The 21,154-nt window shown below is 43.7% G+C and overlaps 1 protein-coding gene across 1 annotated transcript in view; it reads left to right on the top strand.

Moving 5' to 3' along the window:
• Positions 1-834: 834 nt before the first annotated feature.
• Positions 835-21,154, top strand: part of TDRD3 (tudor domain containing 3) — a 203,973-nt gene continuing 183,653 nt past the window's right edge. The window contains exon 1 of the mRNA XM_081083774.1: positions 835-890. Coding sequence (XP_080939900.1) covers positions 850-890 — 41 coding nt within the window. The 5' untranslated portion in view covers positions 835-849. The remainder of the gene's footprint in view (positions 891-21,154) is intronic.

Below are 21,154 nucleotides of genomic sequence, written 5' to 3'. Positions count from 1 at the left end.
TGTGCCCGTGCCAACGTCACCGGGCAGCGCTGGAACCCGGTCAGGCCCGGTGGGAGAGCGACAAGGAAATCGAGCACTGACCCAACTGTCTGACTTTCCCACGTCCCTTAAGCGCAGGTTTCCTTGGGTCGGCCACGCACTTTCACTGTGGAATCCGACCTGGACAATCCCGTTTCCCTGAGGGGACTGGAAAAAGACCCGCTGCATTCTTTCTGGGCGTCCAGGCAGACAGCAAAGCGGGGCGAATGGGACGGGTCTTTAGAAGAAAGTAAACTTTTTTTTCCCCAGGCAGCGTGGGCTTAGGAACCCCTTCCCTTGGAGTCTTCCTGCCTGAAACACGGCCTTAGAAAAGCCGCCCTGGACATGATCCCTCGCAGCCGACCCGTCCGTCTCGGCGCTGGCGTGTCCTGCTCGCCCGGAGCTGACCATCGGTCGGCGCTGGCCACGCAGAGGTTACTTTCTGCTCCCGAACTAGTTTCCAGGGCGTGCAACTCAGGAAAGTAACCCACACCGAAACCAGCCAGCCTCCGGGGAGGCAGAGTCTCGTGGTCCTTGCTACCAACTGGCCTCCCGCCTCCAGCCCCAGCCGGTCCCTGGCTGATCGCCGCCCCGGCGCGCAGGCACCGGCCCCACGCGGCCGCTCGGAAAACGCGGCGGGCGGAACCCGCACGCGGAAGCGCCGGCCGCACTGAGCATGCCCAGTTGCAGGGCCGACCAGAGGAGTTTTTTTCTTTCTTTCTTTTTCTTTTCTTTCTTTTTTCTTTTCTTTTTTGTTTTTAGTCTTAAGTAGGAGGCCGTGCCCCCACCCCCACCGCAGCCCCCCCAGCAGCCCAGGCCTGGGCAGCTACCATGGCCGAGGTCCCCGGCGCGGCGTTGTCCCAGGCGGGCTGGTAAGTGGTGAGTCCCGCCGGCCGCGGGCGCGGACCGGGGCCCCGGGCGGGCTGGGGCTGGGGGCGGTGGGGTGCGTGGAGGGGTAGGCGGAGGCCGCCGCCCGCCCCCGGCCTCTCCCCGGGCCCGCCGGCCGGCCCCGCCCCCGGCGCCACGCGGAGCCGACCGAGTCCCCCCGCTCCGCTCGGGGCGGCGGCGCGGCCTGGGCCCCGAGCGGCGGGCGGCGGGCCGGGGGGCCGCGGGGGCGCGGGCAGGGCGGCCGGGCCTGCGCCGGCCGCGGGGAGCACCTGCAGCGCCTCGCGCCTCTCCGGGGTCGGGAGCGAGGGCGGCGGCGGAGGTCCGCGGCGGGAGCGGCGGGCCCGCAGGAAGTTGAGGGCGGACGGAGCACAGCCCCTTCTTTCCCCTTATTTCCAAGTGCGGCGCCGACGGGGGTGCGGCGACCCCCCTCACACACGCAACTTCTGAAGCTAGAAATGACCGCCTTGTCCACGCCTGTGGGCGCCCCGTAGAACTTTTCTGGAAGGGATGGAGGTGTTCTGGCATTGAAAGACGTTTCATGCCAAGGATTTTGGGATCCGAAACCAATAACGTGTGTTACAGGAAAGTAAGCAGTGTCTGGAACTGCGGCCATCACAGTTGTAAACAGAGTTTGACTCAGTCGTGCTGTTCCAGGCCTGCGCAGGCACCGTCTGAGATGGGGGTGGGTGGGGAGGAGGATGCGAGAGACTGGCCCCGCTCGCTGAAGTTCACCATCTGCATGAAAAGTGATTAGAGAGGGAGGCATGGAAAGGGACCAGCACAAACCCGGAAAATAGTGGTTCATTGTGTCCAGGAGCAGGCAGCTCTACAATGGAATTGGAGGGGAAGGAGAGTTAATTTCCTAGAGAACTGGACTTTGAAAGGTGGCGAGGAGGCGGCTTGTTGGGCACAGAGACGCTGGAGGCGCGGCACAGGAGGAAGGAAGTGCTCGTGGGCTTGCAGATCCCTGTGCCTCCGTGGGCGTGGGGCGTGTCCAGGGAGGGTGAAGGCCAGAAAGTTGGGGGCCAGGTCATGGAGGCTACAGGTGAGTAAAAGATGTGGATTTGATACTGTGAATAAAGTTTTTGATTTAGAGTAACGTAACAGCCGTGTTTTGAAGAAGTTGCTCCTGGCTCTACAGCCACCCCATTTCCCAGGCGGAGACTGAGGCCAGAGCTGCGAGGCAGCTTCCCAAAAATGACACAGCTGGAGAGTGGTGGAGGTGAATGGTGAATGGTGATTGCAGAAGGGCCAGTTCCAAATATGGTGCATTTAACTGTTATGTGTTACTGTGCCTACAGTTCTTGTGTAGAGCACATCATTAGCATAACAAACTCACCTCATTTAGTTTTATTTTTGTTCTTTTAAGTGGAATCTCTTCCTTCACTTTCTTTAACTGACAAGGTTGTCTTGGATAATCTTGGATCATTCTTCCATTTGAGTTGTTCCCCATTTTTCCTTAGATTGAGCCTTAATTCTTCAAACTAGTTTTATGATTTAATTACAAACTTAGTTGTTTACTGCTTTCCAGCACGACCCCACCTCCTTTAGTTTCATTATTTTGGTTCCACACACATACTAAATTGTTCTTCTTTGGTCTTCTTAAGAGTGGGGAACTACATCTTATTTTCTGTGTATCTGTAGTGCCAGAGAGCACATTACATTTTAGGTCCTCAATAAAGTCTGATACAATTGACCTTGGAATGCCCCTGCCAATCAGAATTTCCTAACCAAATTCTCTAACCAAGCCTAGGCAGGGTTCCGCTATTTGTTACTTTGTTGTAAATCCCCAGCAATGTTGTAGTGTAGCATGTGCCACTTTGTATTACAAATTATCTGTTTACAGGTGTTACTTCCGCCAAACTGTTGCTTTTATGACTTTGACTCATAAAAAGGAGTAATGTGTGGTCTGATAAAATTGCTTATCTTTCTAGGAGTTGGGAGTCTCATGTAATTTCTGATAGGTCTTTTTAAAAAAATTATTGATGAGAGAGAGGGAGAAAGAGAAAGAAACAGAAACATTGATTTGTTGTTTCACTTTTTTTAAGCATTCATTGGTTGATTCTTGTATGTACCTTGACCATGGATTGAACCTGCAACCTTGGCTTATGTGAATGACACTAATTGAGCTTCCAGGCCAGGGCCTTTGATGGGTCTTGAACAGACCAAACTTCTTCCAAAGAAGATGAGGACCTCCTAGGCTTTCAGTGTCCTGTATTGTAGTAGAAGTGATATTTAGGTAGAGACTTACTATGGTAAAATTCAGCATCTCAAAGGTTTAGGCAGAGAAGAGCACTAGAAGGAGGATGTCTGACTGTAGAGCAGTTTTGACCAACTGATTTCCAGTTCTGACATGCTGAGTTTCATCCAACTCTTGGCATGCTGTTATTGTCACTGACAAAACCATTTTTCTTTGTACTCAGCCTATTCATTTAATTACTTGTAGGACCTGAAAAGAAATAGATGCTAAAACACCTAAACTATAATTAAATTTGTTCTATCATTTTCACTTAAAATAGTAGTTTAGGGAACTATTTAGCCCTGAAAAGCTTGTTAATGAATATGTCATCTTCTGGGATTACAGATGATCTATATAGACCAATTTATTATTCTAATTTGTTAATACATTTTTTCCCCTTAAGTATTTATTCTTCATTAGAGCCCCAAGAGTTTTGCTTTTCGTTTGTTTGTTTTGTTTTGTTTTTGTGGAGGGGCCAGAGTTAGAGGTGAAAGGGAGGGCGAACACCTCTTGTCCCGTTTGAACGTCACCTTCTCTTTTGGTTGGTCTCTGATTACTGGTGCTACCATCATATTGATATCCTCTGGCCCAAGTGTATACCAAACTTCATTCTGTTTGTTTCACCTTTGAACAACTAAGAAAGGCTACAGCTTATAGAAGTCTTTATCAGAATTTAGTACTAGAGGAGAAAATAAGAAGCACAATGGCAGTATGGATTATAGAGTGGTTATTGTTCTCTTTCTTGAGGGTCCTGCCCTGTTATTCTTCATGCTGCCTTGAGATAGCTACTCTAAGGAAGTGGAACTCCTTCCAGACTTTTCACTGGAATTTCTTATTCCTGGCTTTTGACTTATACACAGATGGAGAGCTTCTTTTTATATCCCATCACTTCCCAAACACATTAATGATCAAGACCAAAAAAGTCAGATTCCTGTTCTGCAATCCAGCCCAATGCCTTTCTTGTTTGTTTGGTTTCAGTTTTCCGAGAGACACACCTGTTCACAGGAGATGGCTAGTGAATGAAATCAGTGTTCAAGTAAGAAAGAGTCTTTGCAGTATCATTAATATAACTACCATACCTTTACATAATACACTATTGCTAATCTGTCATACAGTAGGAGTTTATGCAAAGGATATTTCAGTACAACTCTTAGGTATACTCATAGTTATAAAGAATATTGATAGTTCTTTGTAGGGCTGTATATTAAGTACAGGATTTTAAAAATTACCTGGAATTATAAAATACTTTATCATTACCACTTTGATATAAATGTACCCTTGGAACACTGTTTTGGAAGGGATCAGAACCATTAAAATATTTTTTGGGTGAAACAGAATAATAGATCATGCTGAAGAACACTAGAAGAAACCAATCGCTTTATACTTTGTTTTCAGGGGAGCTTATTGGCAACATCCTTCTATTTTGAAATATTTCTTGTTTCTTTAATGGGTATTTGTAACTATCTCTTTGGTTTTTATTATTTGTGAAACTATAACGCTCAAGAGCAATAAGTCTTCTTGACCTTCTGTCTGAAAATGTGTTTATATATATTGCCTGGTTGCTTTTGTAGATATTGTAAACTGCTAAAAATGACTGGATATTCTATTAAACTGTGCAAGTTTTCAGATTTGAAGGTGCTGTTTGCAGTGATTTTTTGGTGAATAACCTATAAATCTAGTTTCAACTGCCTGTACACTTCACTGCTTCCAGCATAAAAGGGGTATAAAAAGAAACTTGCTACCTCAGCAAGTTGAAAATAATTTTCTCCTCTCACACAGTAGCATTTGCTAAATCAAGTAAAAATTGCATAGTAACATTTCAAGAATCATAAAAATACAATTATATTATTTTTTTGGCTTATGTTTTCTCTTTTTGACAATAGAATATGGGTATTTTTTACTTATCATGTTATAGTTAAGTTCCATCTCTCTAGAATTCTGACTTTTTGAAAGGCATAGGATTTGGAAGTTGCTGAAGAATGCTTTACCTCCAAATAATTTTTAGAAGAAGCATATTGCATTCCCAGCAATACAGATATTTTTATGTGAAATTGAGAAACATTTGTGAAATCATAGAATGACAAAAAACAAAAAACAGAATGTGGCAATGTGGTGGGGGTAAAATGCATTGTGATCATGTAAAGTATTGACAAGGCTGTCAAATCAAAGATAATGGTGGCAGAAAAGAAGCACATTGGTAATGTAGAGGATCAGGAAAGGACCACCTTGTCTAAAGGGCTGAACAGAGCCTCTCTGTACCTTAGTAGTGTAACCCTGTAACATCTGCTCAGTGGGTCTGAGTCTGCACATGTGAGTACTTCTCGCACATATTACAGTTGTACAGCCTTTAAAGTAGAGATAAATAGCTATCTTTCATCCCTCATCTTGTTGGGTACATCATATCTACCAAAGAAGACATCTTGTGGTGACAGGTGATTTCTTTAACAGAGTGTTACTGAAAATATAATAATCTGCAATAATAATCAGTTATAATGCAGTATTGTCTGTACTGAAATACACATAGTAAATACATACTCCTCTTATGCACAAAGCACTGTGGTTTTTGTTAGGATGGTATACAAAATAGGCAGAATTTAAGCATGTTATACACTGATAGTTTATTTGCGGGGTGTTGTTGTTGAAAGTAGTTAACTCACTCTTGGGAAGTCTATAAGGTTTTCCAGAACTAATGATGTATGAGCAGAGTATGTTGAATATACCATCTGATAATATGGTATCTTGTCTTTGTCTAGGGAAAACACACGGCAGATTCATTGGTGTACTTACCCAACAAGTAATTATTGAACATCTTGTTGTGGCGGGTTATTTCTTTAGTACAATAGGATGTAGTCTTATGGGGGAAATAGGAGAAGGGACATTGTTTTTTAAGAATTTATAAAAAGGGAAATTTGATGTCTTCATGGTGGTCAGAGAATATTCCCTGAGATGTGGAAGATGAGTGGAAATTAACCTAAGTAAGGGGAAAGCCAAGGCCATGCAAAGGTGGGTCCAAGATCTGAAGGGCCAGGATGGAAGGAGGGCAGGACAGAAAGGGAGTATAATGAGATGGGGCTGGGAGATTCTCAGGAGGTAGATCATGTAGCTCAAGCACCAGAGACCATGATAAGTTTTGTTTTTGTTATGGAGGCAATGTAGAAGTTAGTTGAAAATTTTATCGGAATGGGAGGGTTGAAGTAGAGATGACATCATAGTTAAGTTTTGAGATATCCTTGTATTGAAGAAAATGGATTGGAGGTGGACAGTAGATGGATGGAGTGGATGATGGTTGCGATGGAGAGCAGTAGGTTGAGTTGAGGTATTTAGAAGGTAAAACGGACAGAACTTTTTGCTGGATAGGATGTGGAAATGAGAGAAAAGGAAGTGTCAAGGGATTGATTTCTAGGTTTTTGGCATATATATATATATATATGTATATATATATATATATATATATATATATACATATATATATATATATATATGAATGAATTGGTTAGATAGCCACATTTTTGAGGGAGGGATCATGAATTGAAGTTGGGCATTATTTGAGTATGAGGTGCCTTTGAGTCATCTAAAATAAGATGCCAGTTAGGCATTGGGAAATACTAATCTTACACTCAGAAGAGAAGCCTGGAGACATGAATTCAGAGTCATTTGAGTATAGCTGGTGATTGAAGCAGTGCATGGATGAGGTCAGTTAAGGCTGTTCTGTCCAGTTTGGTAGACATTAATCACATGTGGCTACTGAACACTTGAAGTGTGTCTAGTCCAAATTTAGATGTGCCATAAATATAAAATACATACTGAGTTTGGAAGACTTAATACAAAAAGGAATGTAAATAGCTCTCATTAATTTTTAAATTGTTACATATTGAAATAATGTTTTCAATATATTGTAGTAAAATATATTAAGTTAGTTTTACCTAATTCTCTACTTTTAAAATGTGACTACTAGAAAATTTTATATTACATATGTGGCTTGCATTATATTTCTGTTAGACAACACTGATCTATGATCCAAAAACTAAGCTTTGAGTAAAAATAAGCTAGGTTTAAGCACTAAGGAATTTCAGCATTTTTAAATGGAGAATTAGCCTTTAATGAGCTGCCAGGGGGAGGGGGGTATTAAAGACGTAAATGTTAGACTTGAAACCATAAAAATCCTAGAAGAAAACACTGGCAATAAAATCTCAGACATTTCTCTTAGCAATATTTTTTCTGATAGAGCTCCTTGGGCAAGGGAAACAAACAAACAAATGTAACAACATAAAACTAAAAAGTTTTTGCACAGCAAAGGAAATCATTAACAAAATGAAAAGACAACCCACTGAATGGGAGAAACATTCGCTGGTGATACATCTGATAAGGGGTTAGTTAATATTTAAAACTTATAAAGAACTTATAAAACTCAACATCAAAAAACAACCAATCCAATTAAAAAAATGGACAAAGGACCTGAATAGACACTTCTCCAAAGAGGACATACAAATGGCCAATAGACATGAAAAATGCTCAATGTTACTAATCATCAGAGAAATGCAAATTAATAAGATATTACCTCATACCTGTCAGAATGGCTGTCATCAGTAAATCAACAGACAACAAATGCTGGTAAGGATGTGGAGAAAAGGATGTGGAACCCTCGTGCACTGTTGGTGGGAATGCAGACTGATGCAGCCACTGTGGAAAGTAGTATGGAGTTAGTTAAAAAATAAAAATGAAAAACAAATTTCCTTATGACCCAGCAATTCCACTTCTGGGGGTTTATCCAAATAAACCCAAAACACTAATTTGAAGGAATATATGCACCACTATGTTCATTGCAGTATTATTTACAGTAGCCAAGCCCAAGTGTCCATTAATAGATGAGTGAATAAACAGCTGGTACATTTATATAATGGAATATTACTCGGCCATAAAAAATAAGGAAATCTGCCCAGCCGCATGGCTCAGTGGTTGAGTGTCAACCTATGAACCTGGAGGTCACGGTTCAATTCCCATTCAGGGCATATGCCCAGGTTGCAGGCTTGATCCTGAGTGTGGGACATGCAGAAGGCAGCCGGTCAGTGATTCTCATTGATGTTGCTCTCTCTCCCTTTCCCTTCCTCTCTGAAATCAATAAAAATATATTTAAAAAATAAATAAAAAGGAAATCTTACCCTTTATGACAACATAGGTGGAATTGGAGAGTAATATGCTAAGTGAAATAAGCCAGAGAAAAACAGGTACCATATGATTTCACTCTTATGTGGAATCTAATGAACAAAATGAACTAGCAAGCACATAGAGAACAGGCTGACAGCAGTCGGGGGGTAGGGGGGCTGGATGGGGGTGGTGAAGGGATTGAGCAGCAAACAAAAGTGTGATTGTCAAGGTTTGGGGAGGAAGGTGGAGGTATTGGGGTGGGATGATAATGGACTGAGAATTGACGGGGTGATGAACACATAGTGTACAGATGATGTATTGTAGAATTGTGCATCTGAAACCTGTATAATTGTGTTAAATAGTGTCACCCCAATAAATTTGATAAAATGGGAAAAAAATTAATTCCCAACCTGAAGAACCAACATTACAGTGTTCAGATAAGATGAAAAATATGCTCAGGCATCCTGACTTTGTTTAAAATGAAAGGGAGTGAGGAAGGGAGGGAAGGGGCAGAAAGAAGGAGTGGGGGAAAGGGAGGGAAGGACAGATTTGCTAAATAAAGCCAATCCTACATAATAATCCTATATAATAAAGAGGTAATAGGCAAATTGACCATCACACCCTTGCACAAAGACGGCCACCCCTGTGTGGTCACAAGATGGCTGCCACAAGATGGCCTGCAGGGGAGGGCAGTTTAGGGATACCGGGCCTGCAGGGGAGGGAGGGAGGGCAGTTGGGGGGGACCAGGCCTGCAGGGGAGGGCAGTTAGAGGCAACTAGACTGACGGGGAGGGCAGTTAGGGGGCGATTGGGCCAGCAGGGAGGGCAGTTGGGAGCAACTGGGTGGCAGGGGAGGGCAGTTGCGGGGGGGGGACCAGGCTGGCAGGGGAGGGTAATTGGGGGCAATCTGGTGACAGGGGAGCAGTTAGGTATCGATCAGGCTGGCAGGGGAGTGGTTAGGGGGTGATCAGGCTGGCAGGCAGAGTGGTTAGGGGCAATCAGGCAGGCAGGCCGGCGAGCAGATTGGAGCCAGCAGTCCCGGATTGTGAGAGGGATGTCCGACTGCCGGTTTAGGCCCGATCCCACAGGGATCCTCCAAGGGGTCCCAGATTGGAGAGGGTGCAGGCTGGGCTGAGGGACACCCCCCCCCTCCACCACCCCGCCCCCCCCTGCACAAATTGTGTGTACTGGACCACTAGTCTTTTTTTTTTTAATTTATTGATTTCTTACAGAGAGGAAGGGAGAGGGATAGAGAGTTAGAAACATCGATGAGAGAGAAACATCGATCAGCTGCCTCCTGCAAACCCCCTACTGGGGATGTGCCTTAAACCAAGGTACATGCCCTTGACTAGAATCGAACCTGGGACCCTTGAGTCCGCAGGCCGACGCTCTATCCACTGAGCCAAACCGGTTAGCGCATAGTCTTTTATAATGGATTTTTAACTTGATTCAGTTTAAGTTTTGAGAGGGAAATAGGGGTGAATGTAAGTTGAAGAGTCAAAAAATTGATAGGTACTTAAGATAAAGTTAATGAAATAGTTCTTTTTATTTGCCACAAATATATTCTAACTTTGGATTCAGAGCCACAAATATATTCTAACTTTGGATTCAGAGAAATAAATGAACATGTGATTTATCTAATTAGTTAAAATAGTTTGATTGATGTCTTATTATTGTGTAACCTCCTGTAAGGCAAAGATAAAATCTTTCCATATTTTTTATAGCATTCCTTGCATTTAGCAGGATGCAAGATACACAGTAGACACTTAAATCATTGAGGAATGAATATAGTGACATCTTAATTAGTGTCAGTATCTTTCATTATGTTATTTTAATATTCTCAAGGAACATGAAACTGGTTTGAGCTTTTTATTTCTGAAATGAATGTTGTCAAGTTAAAAAACACTTTTTATGAAAAAATGTAATCTTGGCCCTGGTTGGGTATCTCAGTTGGTTAGAGCGGTGTCTCCAAATGCCAAGGTTGCAGGTTCCATCCCAGTCAAGGCACATATAAGAATCAGCCAATGAATGCATAAGTAAGTGAAACAACAAATTTATGTTTCTCTTCCTCCCTCCCTCCCTCTCTAAAATTATTGCTAAATAAAAATGTAATCTCTACAGAAATGTCAGAAATAACCTGCCACACAAAGCTTCTCTATTTATTGATATTAACTTCTAACAGAATACAGACACGTGCTCATGAGTATATGATTTAGTTAGATGTAAAATTTGAAATATAATGATCACATTTATTTGCTGGGAACACCTGCTTCTATAGGGAGCTCTAAAGAACATAGCCCCTTTTTCCTCTGTCATAAAACACCCAGAATGGTGGTGAATTTTGCTTTGTGCTGTCATTTAGGAACCCAGGTCGCTTCCATCTTACTGTCTTGTTGTCCCATAATTCCTGCTACTCCAAGTGTGGCCCTCAGACCAGCAGCATTAGCATCCTGGTAGCTTGTTAGTAAAACAGAATCTCAATCTCCACCACAGGTCTACTAAATCAGTGTCTGCATTTTAACAAGATTCTCCCAGAGATTCTTTTGCAAATTAAAGTTCAGGAAGCACTACTCTGGGGCATTGTCATTGTCTTCACAGTTATAGTAGAGGAGCCGCTACATCTGGGTTCAGTTAGTAGACAAGGGAAGGACAGCAGAACCACACAATCCATTTCCTAATAGAAGAGGTGCACACATCATGTCCTTGGTTTCTAAGAACTTAGCCTCACATCTACTTGAAAGGGATACTGAGAAATGTGTTCTAGCTCAGTGATTCTCAGTGTCAGTTTTTTAATTTTCTGATTTTGTAAAAATTTTGTAAACTATAAAATCTTGCAGTAGTGTCAGATTGCTCTAAAAGTTTTTAAATGCTTACTCCAGTTTCTGTGCTTATCCCATCATGGAGCATTAACAAAGAGTTAGAATTGGCAGTGATCCATGGACCACACTTGAAGTAGTTCTCTTCTATCTGGACACATTTTAAAATTTTCACTCAGTGATATTGTTTAAATTATGGTAAAGTTGCATGAATTGGTATGACTTAATAAGGTACTTTTCTTTGCCTTTAATACTTTTTTAATATAAGCTACTTTTAATATTTTTCTACTTAAAAATTATATTATTTTTGTGATAATCTATGTCTATAAAAGACTTCTCAGCTTGCAAAGCCCTCTTTCCCTAATTATATATTATTTCATAATAATAAGTACTAGTAGCATGAATGAATTTACTATCTCTATATATAAAGAGCCAGGGTCCCTAATGACTGAAGGCCTGGTGCTGGTGCAGCGACCCAACACTGACTGCCAAAAGGGCTGTGAATCACGCCCAAAGAGAGGCCTGCAGAGAGAGAGGCAGGGTCTGATCCACAGCCTCTGTGCAGCTGTTGATCAGCTGTTGCCTCTCTTTTTCTCTCTGGGCTTTCCCAGCAGCTGCGTCTCTGTTTCTCTCTGGGCCTCCAAGAGAGCTGCTAATCAGCCCTGCCTCTTTGATCAGGCCCAGAGATAGGCCCAGAGATGCTGACTGGCATAGAAACCCACCAATCAGAACCTAATCTGGGTGAAGTGCCAGGAGCCAGTGACTGCCTAGGAGGCAGAGCTTTTGATGCTGACTGGCATCAAAACCGACCAATCAGAACCTAATCTGGTTGAACTGCGAAGGCAGAACCTAAGGTGGGGGCAGAGGAGGGGTTTTAAGGGCAATAGCTGTTTGGTGTAAGGTGTAAGAAAGTGGTTCAATTTTTTAATGACTGCTTTGGCAGTATAGTGCATGTGGTTGGCTATCAGTCCAGATATAGGGATTATGTATTTTTGTCTGCCAAGAGCATCTCCTCCTGCTGAAAAAGGCTCCCCCCACCTCCATTTAAGCAATCCTATCCTATATAATCTATCTATACTAATAAAAGGGTACTATGCTAATTAGACCAGGTCGACCGGCCATCTTCCGGATGTCTGACTTCCTTCCGGACAAAGCCATGGTGGTGGGGGCCAAGGCAGAGGCTGTTAGGGGAAATCAGGCCATCAGGGAAGGGCAGTTGGGGGCGAGATCAGGCCGTTGGGGAGGGCCGTTGGGGGCGAGATCAGGTGGCCAGGGGAGGGCAGTTAGCGGTGATGAGGCAGGCAGTAGCAGTTAGGGGCGATCAGGCCGGCAGGGGAGGGCAGTTAGGGGTGAGATCAGGCTGGCAGGAGAGGGCACTTGGGGGCAAGATCAGGCCAGCAGGGGAGGGCAGTTGGGGGTGAGATCAGGCCAGCAGGGGAGGGCAGTTGGGGGCAATTGGGACGGCAGGGGAGCAGTTAGGCATCGATCAGGTTGGCAGGAGAGTCGTTAGGGGCAATCAGGCAGGCAGACAGGCGAGTGGTTGGGAGCCAGCAGTCTGGATTGTGAGAGGGATGTCCTACAGGGATCGGGCCTAAAGTGGCAGTCGGACATCCCCCGAGGGGTCCCAGATTGGAGAGGGTGCTGGCTGGGCACCCCCACCCCCAGTGCATGAATTTCATGCACCGGGCCTCTAGTATTTGCTTATGAAAGGGGTTTGCAAACCTTGGCTTAATCTTGTTGGTGGTACCTAGTATGGCACATCAAAGAATGGTCATGCTTTTTATGAGATAATACCTTTATAATGTATTTTAATGTAATTTTAGTTATAAACTAATATGAACTAATATTAGATTACAGTTGGTGTTATGAGACTAATTTGTGCATTATTGTATTGGCCAACATTGCTTGACATGGTTTGCAATATTCCTGTCTCAACATATTTTCATGGAAAATAAAATTGATTGGATGGTTGGTGGTCTTTTAAAATAATTTACCTTATCACAATAATTTTCATGTGTAAATTGAATTGGTAATGCTTTAAGCAAAAGTATTTTTAAAAATATGATTATAAATTTCTATATATCTAAGACATGTAGTTTCAAAGTGGAAAAATATAGTAGGCTAATGTTTGACTGAATTTTGTTGTATTCAACATGCTTGTTGCTGTCTTGATCTACCTGGTATTGCCCTACAGCAACAGTTTCTTTTTCTTTGCCTAAGTTCCCAGTATATATGAACTAATCTATAATAATAAAAGTGTAATATGCAAATGGACTGAATGGCCGAACAGTGAAACGACCATCTGGATGACCTTTCAGATGAAGCCAGGGCTGCAAGGTCGAGCCCCTTGCATGAATTTCGTGCATTGGGCCTCTAGTAGGTCAATGAGAAGTCAGCATTGTGAAAGTGGTGCCAAAGGACAAACTTGCAAGCTTGAATCAATTTGTGTTCCAGATGAATAAGTGATGTGATTTTGAAGTTAAAATTTTATATTAGAACTAGAGGCCTGGTGCACAAATTTGTACACAGGTGGGGTCCTCGGGGTAGCCTGTGGAGATCGGGCCCCAGCTCATGCCCCCAGCCTCCCAGCCCCACAGCCTTGCCTGGCACCTACCTTGGCCTGGTGCCACCCCCTCACCTGCTCCACCATCCCGTCTGCAGGGTGATCGATTGGGGTCTGGCCCCTCGCCTGGCACCCTCAGCGCCTGGGAGCTGGGAGGCAGCCCTGCCCCTTGCCCCCTGCCGCTGCAGCTGGTCGCCATCTGTGGGGTGATTGGTCGGGTCTGGGCCGCCTGCCGCCTCTGCTGGTTGCCATATGCGGGGCGATCGGTCGGGGTCTGGCCCCTTGCCTGGCATCCTCAGTGCCTGGGAGCCGGGTGGCAGCCCCGCCCCCCACTGGTTGCTGTCTGTGGGGCAATTGGGCCCCAGCTCACACCCGCCTGGGCCTGGTGCCGCCTACTCGCCTGCTCCACCATTCCGCCGCGGTCCTACTCTCATTGGGACCCATGGGGCCGCAGCGCCTCCACTGCTGCCTGCTGCTAGTGCTGTGTCTCTGACGCCCACCATGTTCCACGCTGCCCCCTGGTGTTCAGTGCACATCATAGAGAGCAGTTGAACTCGCAGTCTCCTGGTTGAACTCCTGGCCGAACGACCACCCAAGGGGACAATTTGCATATTAGGCTTTTATTATATAGGATTATTACTTAATTAGAATTACATCACAAAATTAGATTATAATGAGGAATTACTGAGAAAATGAAAATAGTTATGAAACTCCACCATGTACCCTCGATCTTCAGTTAGATTTATACCTGCTTCTTGAGAAGCAATATAGTTGATAGTTAAGAGCATGGGCTCTGAAGTCTAACTCTCCTACCGCATCAGTTTGCTCATTTGTTAAATGGTGCCAATTATAACACCTAACCCATGTTATAATTATGAAGATTAATGAGCTAATACACACAAAGTGCTTAGAACACTGCTTGCTATCTGTTGAGCGCCCAGTAAATATTTGCAGTTCTAACTATTGTATGTTAAGCCTGAGTTCTCATAATTTATTGTTGCCAGTATATATATTCATGCGATTTGCAAATAAGTGAATTTCTGGTATGTCACTTTTGAAAGAGTTGGTGTTATTTACTCTGTTTTAGAATACCTTTTATAGTCTCTAAAAGAGTTACTTTAATAAAGACAAAACCTTTATATCATATACATTTTGATATCTTGCCATTTGATAATCTTATTAATTCCTCAAATGTGAAAGATAAAATGGTACATATAAGACATTTATTTCATACTAGGGGCCCGGTGCACGAAATTCGTGCACTGGGTGTGCGGGGGGGGGGGGGGGGGGGAGTGTCCCTCAGCCCAGCCTGCCCCCTCTCACATACTGGGAGCCCTCAGGCGTTGACCCCCATCACCCTCCAATTGCAGGATCGGCCCGTTGCCCAGGCCTGACGCCTCTGACAGAGGCGTCAGGCCTGGGCAGGGGACCCTCATTTCCCCCCATCACTGGTTCTGCCCCCAGCCCAGGCCTGATGCCTCTGGCCCAGGCGTCAGACCTGGGCAGGGGACCCCCAGACCCCTCCGATTGCTGGCTCTGCCCCTTGCCCAGGCCTGACACCTCCGCCAGAGGTGTCAGGCTTGGACAGGGGACCCCCATCTCCCCCCGATCACTGCCTCTGACCCCTGCCCAGGCCTGAGGCCTCTGGCCCAGGAATCATGCCTGGGCAGGGGACCCCCATCTCCCTCTGATCGCTTGCTCCACCCCCTGCCCAAGCCTGATGCCTCTGACCCAGGCTTCAGGCCTGGGCAAGGGGACCATCATATCCCCCCAATCCCTGGCTCCACCCCCCACCCAGGCCTGATGCCTCTGGGCCTGGGCAGGGGACTCCCAGCTCCCCGCGATCTCCCACTCTGCCCCTGCCCAGGCCTAACGCCTCTGGCCGAGGCATTAGGCCTGGGCAGGGGACCCCCAGCTCCCCGCGGTTGCAGGCTCTGCCCCTGCCCATGCCTAACGCCTCTGGCTGTGGCGTTTGGCCCGTGCAGCAGGGACCTGCAGTGTCAGCAGCGCCGCGATCTCCCGCTCTGCCCCTGCCCAGACCTAATGCCTCTGGCCTAGGCGTCCGGCCCGGGCAGCAGGGACCCGCAGCTGCAGCGGCCCCGCGATCGTGGGCTCTGCTTTAGGCCCAGGCAAGGGACCCCTAGTTCCCGGGACTGCCAGCTCCCATCGCTGGCTCCACCCCTACTTCCTGCTATCACTGGCCAGGGCGGCAAAGGCACCTGATTCTCCGATCATGGCTGGGGGGCAGGGCAAAGGCGGCCTCAGGGCCGCCTTTGCCCTGCCCCCCAGCTCTTCGCTTCCCCCTGGGTTTCCGATCACTGTCAGTGGCAGGAGGCTTCTTCCTGCTTTCCCTTTCGCCTCCCTGCATTGTGCCTACATATGCAAATTAGCCGCCATCTTTGTTGGCAGGTAACTGCCATCTTAGTTGGCAGTTAATTTGCATTTAGCCCTGATTAGCCAATGAAAAGGGTAGCGCTGTACGCCAATTACCATTTTTGTCTTTTATTAGTGTAGATAATATTAGTTATTTCAATTGTACAAGAGAAATAGAAAGACATTTGAGAGAGGAAACTGTCACTGTACAGTCTCTTATTATGAATGTGAGTTTAGTAAGTCTCAGAAGCAGAAGGCAGGTAATTTCACATTCTTGTTGAAATGTTCATTGCTAATAAGTAATTGCCTCTTATTTTTGTTAACTAGTGGCCCAGTGCACGAAATTCATGCAGGGGGATTTCCCTCAGCCCAGTCTGCACCCTCTCCAATCGGGGACCCCATGGGATGTCCAGCTGCCGGTTTAGGGATTGGGCCTAAACTGGCAGCCGGACATCCTGCTTGCAATCTGGGACTGCTGGCTCCTAACTGCTCTCCCCTGCCGGCCTGATCGCCCCTAACCACCTCTGCCATGACCCGCCCCCCACCGTGGCTTTTTCTGGAAGGATGTCCAGAAGATGTCTAATTAGCATATTACTCTTTTATTAGTATAGATTATTAGTATAGATAAGGATTTCACTTAAAGAGTAATAGATAATCCTCCTAAAAAATTAAATATTTGGAGCCAGTTATGTAGTAGGTAAATTTATGGGACAATATAAAAATTTTAAAATATTTTTTTATTGATTTTATAGAGTGGAGGAAGAGAGAATCATTGATGAGAGAGGGGTTCAAGCCCGCAACCCAGGCATGTGCCCTGACCAGGCATCGAACCAGCAGCCTTTTGGGTCATGGGATGATGCCCAACCAACTGAGCCACACCAGCCAGGGTGGCACAATATAATATTTTTAAAATATATTTTTATTGATTTCAGAGAGGAAAGCAGAGGGAGAGATAGAAACATCAATGATGTGAGAGAATTACTGGTCTCTCACATGCCCCACACTGGGGATCTAGCCCACACTCCTGGCATGTGTCCCAATCTGGACTCGAACCACGACCTCCTGGCTCATAGGTTGACACTCAATCACTGAGCCACACCAGCCAGGCTGCTCCTTGTTTTTGTAAATAAAGTTTTATGGGAATTTGACCAGACTATGCTTTTGTACTCAGGGGCAGAGGTCAGTAGTTGTGACAAACCCTATAAAAGGAAAAACTGGCAATTGTTACTATCTGGCCCTTTACAGAAAAAGTTTGCTGGTTTCTGCTCTAAGTAATTAGGGAAATACATTTATTACTTCATTATTACTTAGAAAAAAACAGATTGGAATAAGTACTACTTGTCCAGTATTTGTCAAAAATAACTTCCCCACACCACCTTAATCCTTGTTCTTATTCTTATTCATAATGACTGATATGAATGGAGCTGCCTCACAGATCAGTAAATCCTAACTGTTTGATAGGAATGTGCCAGTACTTGAAATGGGGCTTCCTAGCAAATATAGAATTGTCAGGTGTTTTTGAAATGGTCTACTGATTTTAATAGAACTTTTCCATTATGTCCAAGAGCAGATAGAAATCCTTCATTGATTTCAATTGGGAATTTCTATCACACTTGGGCAACCTTTGTATTTTACAGAAAAACTAGACCACAGATAGTATTTATCAAATCAGTACTTCTTAAGGTAGTGGTCGGCAAACTGCGGCTTGGCAAACCGTGGCTCGCAAGCCACATGTGGCTCTTTGGCCCCTTGAGTGTGGCTCTTCCATAAAATACCGACTCTTCCACAAAATACCAACTTCTGCGCATGGGCCACAAAGTTTCAGTCAAATGTACGTGTGCGCCTGCACGTGGTATTTTGTGGAAGAGCCACACTCAAGGGGCCAAAGAGCCGCATGTGGCTCGTGAGCCGCAGTTTGCGGACCACAGGCTTAAGGGAAGGAAACAAAGTGGATGTGAGGTTGAAAAACCTGTTAAGTCATATCAATCCTGAGTAAAAGATGGAAGTTTGTTTTTAGATAATAAAATACATTTGATAGCCAATCATATTTTAATTAACCTAATTTATTGGTAAAAAGCTGGTTATTTTAGATTAGAAATTGAACTTATGAAAAATATAACCATGCCTCAGTTAGACAAAGATTGGTGAAATTTTGTAACAGTGTTCAGAGGACTAGACTTAAAGAGTCTAATAAAATTCAGTTTTTCAATATGTATTGTCATGCTCATTCATATTTTTCCTTTTTGGATGTGTGTCCTCAAATTTGTAGAATGATCAGTCTTACCATGTGGAGATTCATAATCACTGGGACCCAATGCATACTTCTCACTTGTGACATTCTGATTATAGAAATTGCATTACTGTTTCATCGGAACTTTTACACTTCATCTACCCACTTTTGTGTACTGGGACTATAACTACCATAGAGATAACAAACAAACATGCTATTTAACAAATGTAACCCAAAATAGGCAAATGCCACTATTGAGAAAAATCAGGCCCTAAATTTTATGTAAATTAAACAGACCAATGCAATCTTTATAGCTCATCCACATACTTAAATAATATATTAATTTTGAAGAATACATTTCTTTTTCTGTGAAAGTTATGATTTATCTTACATATGAAATTGTGAGATGTATGCAAAAAAAACTTTCTTTTCCCAAATGGCCAAACTGTATGGATGACTTGATGGACCTGCCCCTCCACACCCTACCTCCCACCCCCCTACCCCCACCCAGGTTCAGAGATCCATTGAGAGATTAGGCACATGAAATGATCACATTTGCTGAATTTACAAAAATGACTCTGGCTTTTATTTCAAAGCTAGCTTAAGAGATCAATACTCATTCAGGCAGAGACAATTTAAAGAAAAACATTCTTTAGAGACAAACTTTATTAATGAGCTGGATTTTTTTTTTTTTAAGGGAAATTAAAGAAATGGGTAACTTTGGTTCCATCTTAGTGTCCTTGACTTGGCCCACCCTTAACCCCATTTAAAACTAAAATCAGTTAATACTTTTGAATCCATTACTGTTAGTGCTGGTGGTTTCTAGGTCATGTGCTGGGGGAGGGATCAGGCTGGGAGAGGTCAATGTGAGGAAAAGGAGACATATGTAGTACTTTGAACAATAAAGAATTAAAAATAAAATTTGTAAGATTGTTGGATACCTCAAAGATTGTGCTTTGTAAGTTGATGAAGTAAATGGTTACTGGAGATTTAACATGGTGTGATAACAAAAGATAGCAAAAATAACCTACTTTATTTCACCGACTCCCTTCAATAAATAAAGTGTCTCTAAGTGTAAGGTTTTTTAAAGTAAGATGAGAAGTTCTCATGATATAGTTTTAAATCCAGATTTCTGAAGAGTAGCAGGGACATTATTATTTTTAATGAACTTTTAAGAACATATTGACAAAAAAGTAGTGATGGGAATACTCTCACTGTTCCCATGATTGAGTTGATATGATCAAGTACAAATTTCAATCTTATTTTAGTGCTGTTTCAAAGCCAGGATGTGAATGAAGCTATGTTTAAAGTCTTCATTTAATAAATAGATATTTATTAAGCAAGACATTTTTCTCCAAGATCTGAGTTCCCTTTTTAAGAAAATATTTTGTATGCCTTTTCTGTTATTTTTCTTTGGTTTGAAAATTGTAGTTTTAATGTTGAGCACATGTATTATTGTGTTTATATGTAGAATTCTTTGCACTAGTCTTTATGTTACAGGGTGTGGCAAAAGTAGATTTCCAGTGGTGAGTACATGAAGCAGAGTTTATTATTGTATTATTTATTAATTATTGTATTATTTTCCATACAGAACTATAAACAGCCTACTCCTCCTCCTCCTTTTCATTCCCATTCCCTTCCCCTCCTCCTTCTTCACTCTTTAACATTTCATGTAATACTGGTTTGGTGGTGATGAACTTTAGCTTTTTCTTATCTGGGAAGCCATTTATATGTCCTTTGATTCTAAATGCTAGCTTTGCTGGGTGGAGTAATCTTGGTTTTAAGTTCTTGCTTTTCATCACTTTGAATATTTCTTGCTAATCCCTTTTAGCCTGCAAAGTTTTTGTTGAGAAGTCTGCTGATAATCTTATGGGAGCTCCCTTGTACTAGTAAGCAACTAATTGCTCTTCTCTTGTTGCTTTTAAGATTCTTTGTCTTTAAACTTTGGCATTTTAATTATGATATAGCTTGGTGTGGGCCTCTTGATTCATTTGTTTGGAACTCTGCACTTCCTGGACTTGTATGTCTATTTCCTTCACAAGGTTAGGGAAGTTTTCCATCATTATTTTTTTAAGTAGGCTTTCAAGTTCTTGCTCTCTCTCTTCTCCTTCCAGCACTCCCATGATGTGAATGTTGGTATGCTTGAAGTTGTCCCAGGGGCTTCTTATACTATCTTCATTTTTTTTGGATTCTTTTTTCTCTTCTTTACTGTTTTGATTGTTTCTTGCTTCCTTATATTCCAAATTGCTCCTTTGATTCTTGGCTTAATCTACTCTACTCTTGATTCCCTATAAGTTAATCTTAATTTCAGTATATCATTTCTTTTTTAAAAATTTGATTTGAGAAAGAGGAAGAGAGAAGGGTAGGGAGAAAGAAACATTGATGTGAGAAAAAAACATTGATTTGTTGCTTCCCATATGTACCAAACCCACAACCTGGGTGTGTGCCTTGACTAAGGATATAGGTAGGGAGGATGCTGGATCGCTTTCTGGGACTGAATGGCCTCTCTTCAACCCAGTCCTTGAGGGCTCTTTGGGGCTATTCAGATTTTTTGTGTCCTTTGTACAACTCAGGGTGTAGTCTGGGTATGGTTGTATTAGCTGCCTTGAGGCTGCTGGAAGGGGTTGGCTTTTAAGGAGAAAAATGCCTGCTTAGGTCCGGAGGGTCAGTAATGTCCCAGTGCCAGACTCCTGGTTACCTCTCTTCGACCCTCTCTCCTCAACAGCCTCTCTCCAGACTCCACAAGTCCTCACCTCCACCTGCACCTCAGCCACGGGTGAGTGTTTGTATTTGAAAGATCCTATGAATGGGTTTAATGAATAAAAGCAAAGACCAAACAGAGGCAAAACAACCACACCACTGCTAGTTTCTTTCCCCCTGGCA

This window comes from Myotis nattereri (genome assembly GCF_964212035.1).
Source record: "Myotis nattereri genome assembly, chromosome: 2".
NCBI classification, from domain to species: domain Eukaryota; kingdom Metazoa; phylum Chordata; class Mammalia; order Chiroptera; family Vespertilionidae; genus Myotis; species Myotis nattereri.
Note: the sequence above shows the minus strand (reverse complement) of the source record. Positions and strands in the feature narration are given on the sequence as shown.